At 48.1% G+C, this 14,486-nt stretch overlaps 1 protein-coding gene across 2 annotated transcripts in view; it reads left to right on the top strand.

Annotated features, from left to right (window-relative positions):
• Positions 1-671: 671 nt before the first annotated feature.
• The window catches only part of RSPO4 (R-spondin 4), a 30,125-nt gene continuing 16,310 nt past the window's right edge, over positions 672-14,486 (top strand). Inside the window, exons 1-2 of one of the 2 annotated variants that reach the window (XM_035124282.2) lie at positions 672-789; positions 1,674-1,752. In XM_035124282.2, the coding sequence (XP_034980173.1) occupies positions 1,674-1,752 (79 nt within the window). In that variant the 5' untranslated portion in view covers positions 672-789. Of the gene's footprint in view, positions 790-1,414; positions 1,753-14,486 lie in introns of those variants that run through there. The other variant, XM_035124283.2, reaches the window with a different exon arrangement.

The following is a 14,486-nucleotide window of genomic DNA, read 5'->3' as shown; positions in this document are numbered from 1 at the left end:
GGGGGAATGAACGAATTCCTCTGCCCCACAAATAACCCAGAGATGCATTTTAAATAAAAGGGCTCATTCTACTCATGTAAAAACTCTCCGTGGGCCGGATTGAGAAGGCGATTGGGCCGCATCCGGCCCACGGGCCTTAGGTAGCCTACCCCTGGTTTTAGAGATATGTTTGATTAATTGTCATAAATATTGCTAAATGAATACATAAATGTTGACACGCTAACATTCTTCATTTCAAAGATTTCCAAATCTTAAAAAGCAAAGAAGATTGAAGTTTATGTTCAATATCACCAGGAGGATTAAGTTGCTATTTTTTTGGGGGGGGGGGAATAAAACTGCAGTTTCTCTATTTTAAAAAGTTTACCAAGCTCCCTCACTCCTTAATACTACCGTGCAATGGTGTTTTGTCCAAATGTAGATAATGTGAATGATTAGAAGCTCAGTTGTGGCAGATCCTTAATTATATCAGGATTAGCTGTTTTGTCAGTTCTGGAGGGAGGGGGGGAATGATTCCTGTTTTATTCATTATTATTTTTAAAAAAGCATCTGCTTCTTGTTTTCTGACCTGTGTTGTTTTGCCCCGTTAAAATCTATCTGGGTTTTTCTTTCCAGGATATGGAGAACGTTCATTTTTGGCCAAAAATGTGTGGAAAATTCAAAGAGCAGCGCTGCAGCTAATGAACACGCAAGACACACAGAAGAAATCTGCTCTTGTTTTGCTCACTGGAGGGGAATGAAGAAGCAAATCTCCCGCGATGCAGAGATAATGTTGGGAAATAAACGTCCCAGGTCAGTAGCTATCAAATGAAAATTTATTAGTTGCTGTAATAAATAGTGGCTGTAAAAATGCAAAGAGGGAGTCCCTTTGATTCCCTTTTCCTCTCTCTCATTTTTGGCTGTGCATACACCGAGTTTGTCATATGGAATGCGGCTGAGTAAATTGAAGTGATTAAATTTCCCCTTTCTGAAATAAAGTCTCGAGGAGAGACCGGCATTTGTGTCTGACTAATCCAGAAAGTCTGTCGGAGATCTTTTTTTTAACGGGGGGGGGGGGGTTGCACGGCGACATGGGGGCAAGGGTGAACGAGCGGCTCGCCGGCAGGGACACGGTTAATTCCCTGACTCCACCCCGATAATTTGGAAGGGCTTTACATTGAACCTGATTTCCGAGTCATGGCAGAAGTTCAGCCTGAGCGGCGCAAGGCAGACCAGCAGTTCTCAGCAGAGGTGAAGCCTGGAGCTCTCCAAAGGGGGGAAACTTTGCAGGGTTTTGTTCCCTTTGGCCTGGGTTCAGCTTGTGCGGCCCATGACACAGGTGAGGAGGGGGACTGGACCTTGCGCCGATGCTTCTTCTGTGCCATGGTTCTTGGGACCGGCCGCTGAACTCCTGCCATCTCTTCTGACGCCTGCTCCATGCCACCATAGAGAGCCCACATTTGGTGACCAGCTGGTGCCAAGACCCACGTCGCAGGGGATGCTGTAAACAGTGCTTTTGTCCCCATCATTTTCTCTCCCCCCCTGCTTCTTTTTATTTTATCCCACTCCCCTCCAAAAAGAGAGAGAGAGAGAGTGCTGTTTTCTCTCCTTTTGCTCAATCTGCGCTTGGCAGCCGGAGAACTGTCAGCCGCCTGAATGATCTGATTCTTCCCTTGCGCCAATTTATTCCTGGCCAGATGCAGTGGATTCTGTTCCTGTTGCTGTTATTCGTAAACTCCATGGAAATGCTCGCTCAAGCCAGGAGGAAGAAACGAGGTAGGGGTCGCATTCGCTCGGTCGGTTTCGCCCCGAGAGCCGCGCAGGGCTCCACGCTTATTCGCACAACGTGGTGCCAATTTGGGTGCTGAGCCGGTCTTGCGATTGCTGTGACAGGTGTTTGCAATGTGCTGTCCGTTGTGCTCGATCTCAAACTGCTCTGGAAAAAGTTCTTTTTTAAAATTTAATTTTTAATTTTATTATAACAAGTAAATACACAGGTACCCCCACTTAAACAATCTAATCTCCTATCCCTGCTCTCCCCAAGAGCTTTTATGAAAAAACATTTCTCCAGAGCTGTAAATGTGAGTCCGGAGGATGCCACTTTGTGGAATTCTGCGCCGAGAATTTTTTCCGCCAAGGCTTTCGCTTATTTGGTCAATTTTTCCGACAAAGCTTTTGTCCATACTTTCTTATTGCCACATGGAGAATCTGTAGGTATTCAAAACTTTTCCAGGTTGTGGCTATAAGCTGCTACTTATAGGGAAATTATCGGTTCCATAGAAGGTCAATACCCTCACCTTGAGATATTGTCAATAATGCTAGTTTGGAAATATTTTTTCAGGGCAGGGCAAGATTTGATCAGGGTGCGTGTTCAAGATTAAGTCAGGCACAAAGCTTTAGGTATGAACCAGCTGGTCCTGTGTTTGATTCAAAAGAGGAGACAAGACAGAAATCCCCCTATTACACCCCCCCCAGTTCTTGCCCCCCTATCCAGAGCTACCCCGAATAGCTTTGGATAGGATAGAGTGGGAAGGAGATGATATGAGTGGCCCCCCGAGACCCAGTAAGTGAATCAGGGCAGGGAGAGGGATTAAGAGGTCAGAGACATTTTCTTTCAAGCGGATGAAAGGTGTTATAATAGAGGCCTCACTAATCTTTCATCATCACTTGTCCTCACCCATCTTTTGTGCCTTGCTTTCATCTGCAATCAAATAGGTTGTGCAAGCTGGCAGGCACTCCAGAATCCTGAAGAACCTGTTAGCAGAACTGATCATGGGTTAGGTGGGCACACCAGCCAAGCCTAGCTGATGGGGGATGAGGCAGGCCGTCCTCTCACCTTCCTCCATCTCCCGAGGGCTCCCCAGAGAAGTAAAACCCCAGCTCCTGAACTTAAATCTAAACGTTGCCCATTCTGAGCTGTGAATTGTTCCATCTGAAGCATTTGCAGGGCAGATTCTGCCCTGGCAAAGGTGCTGTAAAAAAAAAAATCAGCTTGTGTTCTCCCAGACCAGGTTCATCACCTGAAAAACCACACTTGTGTGACTGGGTATCTCTCGTCGCCAAATAGTCAAGTTATCTAAGTGTGTGTGTGTGTGTGTAAACAGGTAGACAAAATCAGATATCGCACAGGATGGCAGTGAAAAGCAAATGGCGGGTGGCAAACCTAAAAACAGAGGGTTGAAAAGGATTCAGAAAAGGGTAACTTCAGAATCATAGAATTGTAGAGTTGGAAGGAACTCAAAGGGTCATCTAGTCCAACCCCCTGCAATCACAGCTAAAAGAGTTGGGGGACCTAGACCTAGACTTAAAATCACATGGGGCTTTTTAATTGAGAGAGGATATGATCAAGGTGTTAAGAAAGCACACAATTGTCTTTCTTTCTTTGGTAGTATAATTTGTTCTCGTGGCCACTTGCTAAAAGAAATTAATCGGCAGGTGGCTCAGACAGAACAAAGAAAGGACTTCTTCATGCAAACGCAGAATTAGCTTATGGAACTCACTGCCACAAGAAGTGGTGATGCGAGCCAGCTACTCAGGTGGTTCGAAAAAAGGATTGGCTCCGCTTGTGAAGGGTAGGTCCCTCAAGGGCTATTCAATAAGGCCAGTTGCCCCGCTTGTGAGCATCATACAGGTTCCCGGCTGTTCCCTGTTGGAAACTGGATACTGGGTGAGATGGACCGGCCTTGGTCTGATTCAGCAGGGCTTGCTTTCATTGGCTTCCGTAGAATACTATGGAAATATCCTGAAGGAAATGATACCCGATATTATACTCTGTAGATGTCAGAGGGGATAGCTTCGTCGATGAAGGGTTTGTGTCCCTGCTGAGATACTTTGGTGTTAAATCAGACACCTGAGGTGGTCCTGGAAAATACAGACAATGGGCAGGTGTTAAAGGGATACTGTGAATAGTTTGGGATAAGCATTGCTGTCTCCCTGGACAGAAAGATTGGGATAGAGGACACTCATATGGTGTGGGATCTCTTTCCGTACACTGCAAAATTGTGCAAGAGAAGCATCTTGAGCATAAAGGGAAGGGGGAAGTAATGCAATGTCTGCTGCTGATGGGAGAATGAGGATATTAGGAGGAATTGTAGAAGGAGACAGATGCCAAATGCTAAAAGAAATAAGTATACCAGAAGTAGGAAGGACGCGGGTGGTGCTGTGAGTTAAACCACTGAGCCTAGGGCTTGCCGATCAGAAGGTCGGCGGTTCAAATCCCCGTGACAGCATGAGCTCCTGTTGCTCGGTCCCTGCTCCTGCCAACCTAGCCGTTCGAAAGCACGCCAGGTGCAAGTAGATAAATAGGTACCACTGCGGCGGGAAGGTAAACGGTGTTTCTGTGTGCTGCTCTGGTTTGCCAGAAGCGGCTTAGTCATGCTGGCCACATGACCCGGAACCTGTACACCGGCTCCCTTGGCCAGTAAAGCGAGATGAGCGCCACAACCCCAGAGTCGTCCGCAAGTGGACCTAATGGTCAGGGGTCCCTTTACCTTTACCTTTTGTACCAGAAGTAATTACAAGGGAGGGGGTTTATTTGTTCATTTAAATTCATTACATTTATTCCCTTCCTTTCCTCCAATGTGGCATTGCGTAGTTCAGGACAGGCTGAGAGGCAGTGAACACCCCAAGTTCACCCAATGAACTTCGCTTGGCCGACTGGGAATTTGAACCCTGGTTCTTCTTTCCCAGGTCTGAGTTTGAGCAATCCACCACCACAGGCTCTCTAAGTGCAGATACATTTATCGAATTCATCTAATCATAGATGCATTCAGTCAATCAGGTAGGGACTGGGAGAGAGGCCCTCCTATGGCAGCCAGGTGGTCTGAGATACCCTTGTCACCTGCAAGGCTGGATTTCTGATGGGGGATCTGGTTAAGTCATACTCCGAGCTGGTCCACTGAAATCAATGGACTGAAGTCAAGCTGGTGGAGCTCAATGGGTCTACTCTGATTTGGCCAGATACAGCCCAATGTGGATATTGTTTCCAGAGGCATAGCATGGTGGGGCCAGGGGGGACCACATTTTTGAGGGGGCACAATCAGGTGCCCCCACGATAAACATAGAGCCTTGGCAGCTGGGCAGCAGCAGGCAGGTTGGTCTAGTGGGCAGGCGGATGCAGGCAGCAGGCGAGGAGCCTGTTGGAGGTGGAATCGCTTCACCCTCTGCATGGGCTCCACATGCCCCCCCCAAGCATGTGGCCCAGCCCAGCTGCCCAGTCCACTAGGGAGGTGCAACACTTGCCCCGCTCCTGCCAACCTAGCAGTTTGAAAGTACATCAAAGTGCAAGTAGATAAATAGGTACAGCTCCGCGGGAAGGTAAACGGCGTTTCCGTGTGCTGCTCTGGTTTGCCAGAAGCGGCTTAGCCATGCTGGCCACATGACCCGGAAGCTGTACGCCGGCTCCCTCGGCCAGTAAAGCGAGATGAGCGCCGCAACCCCAGAGTCGTTCACGACTGGACCTAATGGTCAGGGGTCCCTTTATCTTTAATGCCCTATCCACATTTGGAAAAGAGCACAGATCGAAGTGGTTGGGTGGGCACATAGAGAGTAAGGTTATCATCAGCCAGTGTGGTGTAGTGGTTAAGAGCGGTGGACTCGTAATCTGGGGAACCGGGTTCATGTCTTCGCTCCTCCACATGCAGCTGCTGGGTGACCTTGGGCTAGTCACACTTCTTTGAAGTCTCTCAGCCCCACCCACCTCACAGAGTGTTTGTTGTGGGAGAGGAAGGGAAAGGAGAATGTTAGCCGCTTTGAGACTCCTTCGGGTAGTGATAAAGTGGGATATCAAATCCAAACTACTACTACTACTACTACTCCTCCTCCTCCTCTTCTTCTTCTTCTTCTTCTTCTTCTTCTTCTTCTTCTTCTTCTTCTTCTTCTTCTTCTTCTTCATCTCTACCAGTTGCAGCTTGGAAATGTGTGTTCAGGCTTTAAACTGCCTGCTGAGCAGTTATGAGGAAGTGTAGAACCCTCTCATAGTTGGCACACTGGCAAGCGGGTTTGGCCACCACAGAGGCAACACACAAGGAGGCGGGTTTAATCCCCTTTTCTTTCTTTCTTTCTTTCTTTCTTTCTTTCTTTCTTTCTTTCTTTCTTTCTTTCTTTCTTTCTTTCTTTCTTTCTTTCTTTTTCCTTTTGCAAACCCTAACCTCTCTTGTCTCCTTCCCCCAGCTGCAATGGCGTTCTTCTGATCTGTGAGTCGAGCCCCCTTAAATGATGTGAGAGAGAGAGAGAGAGAGAGAGAGAGAGAGAGAGAGAGAGAGAGAGAGAGAGAGAGAGAGAGCCCAATTAGGCCCCCTCCATTCCACTGTGAGCCAGACTTCATGATGGTGGCCAACATGGCTTTTGGAGAGGAGCAGGTGGAGAGGAGGAGACTAGAGCTGGTTGTCCATGGAAAAGTAAACAGATGGAAAACAAAAGGGATACAGCAGAGCATATGAGATACTGGAGAACTGGATGGATTTGGTGGGTTTTATAAGAACCGGATGGGTTTTGTGCCGTCTGAAAGGTTTGAGCAATACTTGGCATTCAGCGTACGGAAAAAACCATCCTCTCATTAGAGCCGCTTAGGCGCTGTCATGCTCACAGTATGGGGCATGCAAGGCTTTGGCTAGCCCACTGCTGGGCGAAAGCTGTCCAGGTCTGAATGGCATTGTCCACTGAATGGCTACGTCCATTTGCCCCATATTTTCCCCTCCCCAGTAGCAAAAAGGAGAAGTTTCCTTGTAGGAAATCATCTCATTCGAAAAATTGCAAAGCCCTCAGTTTGCCAGTGATGGGGGGGATTCCCAGACGATTCGGGATATTGTTATGGACAATGCAGCACTTTTGAGGCATGGCTTTACATGTGAGAATGGCTTATAATGTGAGGATGACGTTGTTTGTGGGATCTTTGAAACATGGGGACCTAGCCAGATGCACTGGTTTCATAATTCCCTGTGGCTGTGTACGCACCATATGTTTAAAGGACATTTCACACACACACACACACACCCCCAAAGAATTTTGGGAACTGTAGTTTGCGCCCCACAGAACTGGAATTCTCAGCATCTTTAAACAAACTACAGATCCTAGGATTCCGAGGGTGTGTGTGCTTTAAATGCAGGGGCGTAGTGAGCCGCCGCGACACCCGGGGTGGCAAATTGCCATGCACCCGGGGGTGCGCAGTGCCGCTACATAATGACACATGTGTGTTACGTAACGGTATCGCCGTCCCCCCGCCCCTCCAAAGCCGCGCGCCTCCAGCTACAAACTCCAGGTAGAAAGCCCGCTCAGCGCCGCACTGAGTTTGTAGCTGGAGGGGCGCGGCTTTGGAGGGGCGGGGGGGTGGCGATACCCCGCCATGTAATGACGCATGTGCAGCATCTCGGTGCGCCGAGCGGACTTTTTACCAGGAGGCTGGAGGCTTGGCTTGGGAGTCGCGGGGGTGGGGGCGCCAAGTGGCACCCCCCCGAGTGGAACCTGGGGCGGTCCGCCCCCATCGCCCCCCCCATTGCAACGCCCCTGTTTAAATGTATTGTGTGTAAGCAGCCAGCTGTGCAGCAGCCTGGGGCATTGTTGGGTAGCTAAACCGCTCAAGGTTCGCATCTGCAGCGCAAAAGTGCCTAAATGTATACAGGACCTCCAGGCAAGGGCTGGAGGAAGAAATTCAGTTCAGGTCACCTACCTAACAGACAGTTTTCAAAACAGTATGTGGACCAACACATGGCTATCCTTTGAAATGTACGTTTCCAACCCCAAAAACTGGGTACCAAAAATGGATACACTAGGAAAAAGCATTTCTAAAAATGCATACAATTAAGAACAACCACAATTACTATATTAATAAGACTGGATATAAACATGCATTATATTGGGAGAAACTGCATGGAAAAATGTGTACGTTAGGAAGAGCTGCGCACTAAAAAGCTGCTGAATTTTTGTGAGGACTTTTGGAATAAATACCTAGATGGCGAACCACCGTTGTGAAAATGTGAACTTAGGGGTGGAATAATGAGAAAGCGGGAGAAACTGGAGCCAAGCGATTCCTCCAACCCATTCTGTAAGCAAACTTTATTAATATTAAAGTTTTTAAAGAGTGGGGAAGTAACAGGAGATCTGGGGCCTGGCAGGAAAGACCTGGAACTCTGGACCCTGGTCCACCCTTGGCTGTGCCAAAGATGAAACAATTGGTGTGGGGAAAATATGGGTGTGTTGTGGCTCTGGTGCAATGCAGTGAGACCCGGCAAGTGGCACATTGGGCTGAGGGTAGACAGTTATGGGATGCCTTGGTGCCTAGTGTCACACACGCCATTCCGGAAGGGAATGAGAGGCTTGTTCATTGATCTACTACAGGCACCCCCAAACTTCGGCCCTCCAGATGTTTTGGACTACAATTCCCATCTTCCCCGACCAATGGTCCTGTTAGCTAGGGATCATGGGAGTTGTAGCCCAAAACATCTGGAGGGCCACAGTTTGGGGATGCCTGGCCTACTAGAACGCAGGCACATTCATGGCAGTGAGGGCAAAGCAAATTGGTCAATTTTCGGTTTCTTTCAGTTTCTCATTTCTCCAGTCCTCCAACATCAGCCTGCAATTTTTTTCTTTTTAAAAAAAGTCTGCATGAAAATGTAGCAGCTTTTTATTGCAATCCTTTGCTGGTATGCACATTTTTCTATGTGCTGTTGCCTAAGGGACCCGTCCTTGCAAACCAACGTTCCCGAATCTAAAGGAGTTTTGCATGGTATCTTCCCTATTATATGCATTTCTGTGCATGCTTTACCCCGGTTTGTACATTTTTGAGCACGTTACTTGGCCGGGGAAATGCATTACCCAATACGGAGAAGGGCGAATTTTGATGTGCGGCTATGTTTGGGTTTGCGCATTGCTTCCCAAAGTGCAAATTAAATGCAAACTGGATCAAATTTCTCCTGCCCCCCCCCCCGATCCTGATTGTTAGCCCAGAGCTAAAGAATCCTGGCTGAGTGGTAGCCCGAAATTTTGGAGATGAAAGCACACTGGTAGCAGCTCATTCTACATTTCCGATCACATTCTGTCCATCCTCAAAGCAGCCGTTGAAGGTTGTCCCTTAATCTTCCCATTTCACAGAGAGCTGAGGCTGCCAGTCTTGCCAAAATCACTCGTCTGCTGATGACGTAACTGGCATTCGAACCTGAGGTTCCCCTGCTATCATCTGCGAGGTCTTTCTTCTCAGCTTCTGTTCTGCACCTCCGGGTGGGGGCGGCCAAGCGCTGGACGCTTGAACCAGAGCAGGCTCCAGGCCAGGCACTTAAGCCGAAAAAATGCAGGCCTTGAATTGGAGTGGCGACAATTCCAGACGCAAAATATTTTCAGTAAAAACCCTGGCTTTCTCGGAATTCCTGCACGTGAGGGATGAAAGAGGTGGCAGGCGGGCTGGTTTCGGGGTCGGAGCGGAGGCTGTGGGTCAGAAACCTCTGACTTGGCTCTGCTCAGCTCTGGTTGCAAAACAAAGACACCTGTTTGCGAAACAGACGCTTCCAGAAGCTGGAGGGGAGTGGATGAAAGGAGGGGAAGGAACATCTGCATCCAGGGACATAAGCAGAGAAATAGCCCAGGCAGTCTAATGGCTAGAGTGTTGCGTTAAGACCTGGGAGACCAGGGTTCATTGAAGCAACGGACATCGGACTATTAGCGCTGAATGAATGTCAGATTGTAGCAGAAACTCTGTCTTTGTGTGTGTGCAATGGAATCTGAACCGTCTCTCCCCCCACGGGCTAGGGATTCTTGGAAATACCTGTATTAGGAATTCGTAGTTCCAAAATAATTTTTGGTGGTCTGTAGCAGTGGCGTAGCAAGGTCAGGTGGTACCCGGTGCAGAAAATTTCCTGTCACCCCCTCCACACACATTTTTTTAAATATATATTTTATTTTGCCTGCAAAAACAGTTTGACTTTATTTCATATTTTTTTTGTGGAGCCAAAGTTGTTGAGCTATTTTTGGGGAGCCGGAATTGTTGAGCTTTTTGGGGGGGAGCCAAATTTGTTGAGCTTTTTTAGCGCAGCCAGAGTTGTTTAGCGGAGATCACGTGCCTTGCAACGAGGAGTCTGCCTGCCACTCTAGAGCTGACAGTTTCGGAAGCAGGAAGCATGCGCGCGCCAAAGCCACAGCACGCGCCAAAGCCGAACAGCATTTTGTCACCCCCCTCAGAGGTGACACCTGGGGCGAACTGCACCCACCGCACCCACCTCTGGTCTGTAGCCTGCCCTTGTAGTGGAAAGAGGGGAAGAGAGAGTAGCAAATATGTTGACATTTCCCCGTCATTCCCCAAATTAATTTGAGCCCTATTAATCAGCTAGAATCATGATGTTGAGTTGGAATCTCCTTTCTTGGTTTGAGTCCTACCCTCCCAGAGCAGGAGAAAACAAGCTCACTCCATCTTCTGTGTGACAGCCCTTGAGATATTTGAAGATGGCTCTCATTTCTCCTCTCAGTCGCCTCTTTTTCAGGCTAAACTAAACACGCCTAGCTCCTTCAACCTTTCTTCATAAGGGCTTGGCTTCCAGACCCTTGGCCATCTTGGTTGCCCTCCTCTGCACATGTTCCAGCTTGTCAACATCCTTCTTGAATTGTAGCACCCAGAACTGGACACAGTATTCCAGGTGGGGTCTGACCGAGGCAGAATAGAGTGGGACTATGACTTCCCTTGATCTGGACACTTTGGTTGTTGCAACCTAAAATAGCATCAAATAGAGATTCCTTCACTCGCATGGAGGATGAGGCTGCAAGGGGAGTACCAGCTACAACGGAGATGTTCTCCCTCCACTGTTGGAAGCAGTAGATCTTGGAACATCCCTTCAGAGGGGAGAGCTGCTGCACTTAGGTCTTGCTTGCACCTGGTGGGCCACTGTGAGAACAGGAAGCAGCTGAGCTAAATGGGCCTTTGTCCTGATCCAGCTGAGGTTTTCTTGTTTGGGAGGGGGCAGTCAAATCGTGAAGCTGCAACATTTTCTCTGACATGCTACATTTCTACATGCAATGATTCTCCTGAGGGGGTTAGTGTGTGCAGGGGGGGGGCACATTCAGACAGCGCATCCTCCACCCCCATAGACTGAGGATCGGACACAAGAAAGAAGTTAATACTGAGTTAATCTGTGGAACTCACTGACACAAGATGTGAGTTTGCTGGCTTTAGAAGAGGAGGAGGAGGAGGAGGAGGAGGAGGAGGAGGAGGGAGGAGGAGGAGGAGGGAATTTCTCTCCATGGCTAAATTAGCCATGATAACCACATGGAAACTCCAGAAAATCAAACCTATAAAATCCAGCAGTGGGGAGCAGGGCTGTTGCCTAATCACCTCCTACTTTGCAGCTGTCCACTCTTGGAAATAGGATACTGGGCCTATAAGGACTCCTGACCTGGTTCAGGTTTTTCTTGAGTTCGTAGAACTAAGCATGCACACGAACGTGCTAGGCATAGACAAATCTGTCTATTTCACATTCTCTCACCTTCTAATCCTGAATTTAGTTCTCCACATATCTGCAGCGATTGGCAATTCTTCTTCAAAAAAAATCAATTTTTTTTAAAAAAGCAAGCAATGTTGTTTTCTCTAATCAATGCCTTTTTGTGTATACTTCCCAATAACGTCGGCATTTTCGTACACATCGTTAGGTTGGGGAAGTGCATTGTAAAATTCAGAAAAGTTTAAATTCCGCAGGGTGTTTCAGCTCATGGGCTGGTTTGAGAAGTGTGAATTAGCTAGTGCGCCTTTAAAACGCAAATTTGCATTTCTACCCGTACTTACTGACATCCCTTTATTTGTCTGGAAACAAACTACCGTAGGATGAGTTTGCTGCCCTAAAGTCACACTTTCTCATGAGGATATGAGATGGGACACCTGCAGGCGATTGTAAGAGGGAGATTTCAAATGGTTCTGGTCGAATTTTGAGGATGGAGGACATGGCAACGAATGCAGCGGCCACACCTGTGATGCTTGAGCCTCAGACTAATGTGGGAAGGGGCTCCAGTCTGGGAGACATCGCCAGTGAGGCTCCCATAACATATATACTTTCAATGCGTAGATGTGAGCCATCTCAGAACGCCTGTGTTCTTCCGTAGCTCAGTTGTACAGGCAACGGTTTGGCATGCAGAAGATTCCTGGCTCAGTCACCAAAATCCCCAGCAGCACAGAGTTAAACTGTGGAACTCCCTCCCACATGAGGCAGTGATGGCTTTGAAAAGGATTGAGCAAATTCATGGAGGAGGAGGCTATCAATGGCTATCCTAGCTCCCTTCAGTCCTCTTTGCCAGGCTAAACATGACCAGCTTCCTCAACCATTCCTCATAAGGCTTGGTTTCCAGATCCTTGATCATCTTGGTTGCCCTCCTCTGCACACCTTCCAGTGTGGTGTAGTGGTTAAGAGCGGTAGTCTCGTAATCTGGGGAGCCGGCTTTGCGTCTCCGCTCCTCCACATGCAGCTGCTGGGTGACCTTGGGCTAGTCACACTTCTCTGAAGTCTCTCAGCCCTACTCACCTCACAGAGTGTTTGTTGTGGGGGAGGAAGGGAAAGGAGATTGTTAGCCGCTTTGAGACTCCTTCGGGTAGTGATGAAGCGGGATATCAAATACAAACTCTTCCTCCTCCTCCTCCTCCTCCTTCCTCCTCCTCCTCCTCCTCCTCCTCCTCCTCCTCCTCCTCCTCCTTCTTCTTCTTCTTCTTCTTCTTCTTCTTCTTCTTCTTCTTCTTCTTCTTCTTCTTCTTCTTCTTCTTCTTCTTCCAGCTTGTCAACATCCTTCTTAAATTGTGGTGCTCAGAACTGGGCACAGTATTCCAGGTGTGGTCTGATCAAGACAGAATAGAGTGGGACTATGACTTCCCTTGATCTGGACACTAGACTTCTGTTGATGCAGCCTAGAACAGCATTAGCCCTTTTCGCCGCTGCATCACACTGTTGACTCATGTTAAGTTAGTGGTCCACCAAGACCCCTAGATCCTTTTCACATGTACTGCTAGTAAGCCAGGTGTCCCCAATCTTTTATTTGTGCATCTGGTTCTTCTTGCCTTAGTGCAGAACATTACATTTGAAATTCATTTTGTTAAGGTCATTTTGAAAACTGATTCTGTCTTCTGTTGCATTAGCTACCCCTCCCAGTTTGGTGTAAGGCTACCAGACATCCCCATTCATAGCTGCCAAGTTATCCCTTTTTTAAAGGGATTTTCCCTTATGCTGAATAGGCTTCCTCGCGAGAAAAGGGAAAACTTGGCAGCTATGTCCCCATTTCCCGGGGACAGTCCCCAGATTTACAAATCAGTCCCCTGACAAAACCCTATCATTCCTGCTGAAGTTGAAAAGTGTCCCCAGATTCATTGGAAAAAATCTGGTAACCTTAGTTTGGTGTCATCGGCAAATTTGATAAGCATCCCCTCAATTCCTTCATCCAAGTCATTAACTCTCTTTTCTTCAAAGAAGGGGGGGGGCGCACTTTTAGAGGAATTGCTTAACAGTTTAGATCTCGTGCAGGTTCGTGGCTCCATGCGTTGTGTGAAGGATCTTTCCAACATTACCTAGTAACCGATTATTTAAAACCCAATTAACTCACTCAAGCATCGATGCCATTAGAAGTGCCATTAGACTTGCAGAAGAACACCCAGCTGAAAACATTGAAACCAAATGTAGAAAAGAAGGCCATAGTTCAGTGGGGCTGTGTGGGATTCAGCCCCCCCCCCCAAATTAAATATTTGAGGGGGCTGCCTCCCAAAGTTTATGGGCATTCCCATTCAAGTGGTGTGTGTGTACTGTGTCATGTGATCAATTATGCAGGGCGGGGCTTACCTGGGCCCCCACAAAAAATTATTCATGTTGGCACCCCAAGTGCAGAAGGTTCCAGGTTCAATCCCTGTCATCTACAGGGGAGGCTGGAAAGCTGTCCCCTGCCTGGAAAGCTGGAGAGCCCCTCCCTCTGCCAATAGCAAGCTAGCTGCTTGAGAATATGGAGAGGCAGTGTGGTATACTGGTTAGAGCACCGGACTAGGACATGGGAGAGACCGGGGTTCAAATCCCCTCTCATCCATGGAATCCAGTGGGTCCCCTTGGGCCGCTCACTCTCTGCGTAGCCTACCTCAAAAGGCTGTTTTGAGGATTAAATGGGGGGGGGAGGAAAACTGTGTAGTCCACCTTGAGCTCCTTGAAGGAAACGGTGAGATATAAATGTAGTAAATGAATAAATTGAATGAATGAATGAAGGGATAAAAATGAACTTTTTCGTTTCGGAGAGAGGGAGGGGCGAGGCACGTGGAGTTAGGTGCAGTGGCAGGAGGAGTGGATTGGTTCTGCTGCTGTGTTTGCACCCTGGTTCTCTCCCCATGCCTGCCCCATTTCAGGAACCAGCATCACCCCTTGCCCCACCGCAGTGACCACTTCTGATCGTAGGCAGCACTAAGTGCCTGAGAAATTGTGGGAGGGGGAGTCATTGAACAGCTTCCAGGCGACTCCTCGTGATGCCCAGGAACATGTCTGCCAACTCTTCGTTTGCAGATGCCCTGTGCCAAGAGAGCT

The sequence above is a fragment of the Zootoca vivipara genome, chromosome 7, assembly GCF_963506605.1.
Source record: "Zootoca vivipara chromosome 7, rZooViv1.1, whole genome shotgun sequence".
In the NCBI taxonomy this organism is placed as follows: Eukaryota; Metazoa; Chordata; class Lepidosauria; order Squamata; family Lacertidae; genus Zootoca; species Zootoca vivipara.
The sequence above is the reverse complement of the archived record's forward strand: the minus strand, read 5'-3'. Positions and strand labels throughout refer to the sequence as shown.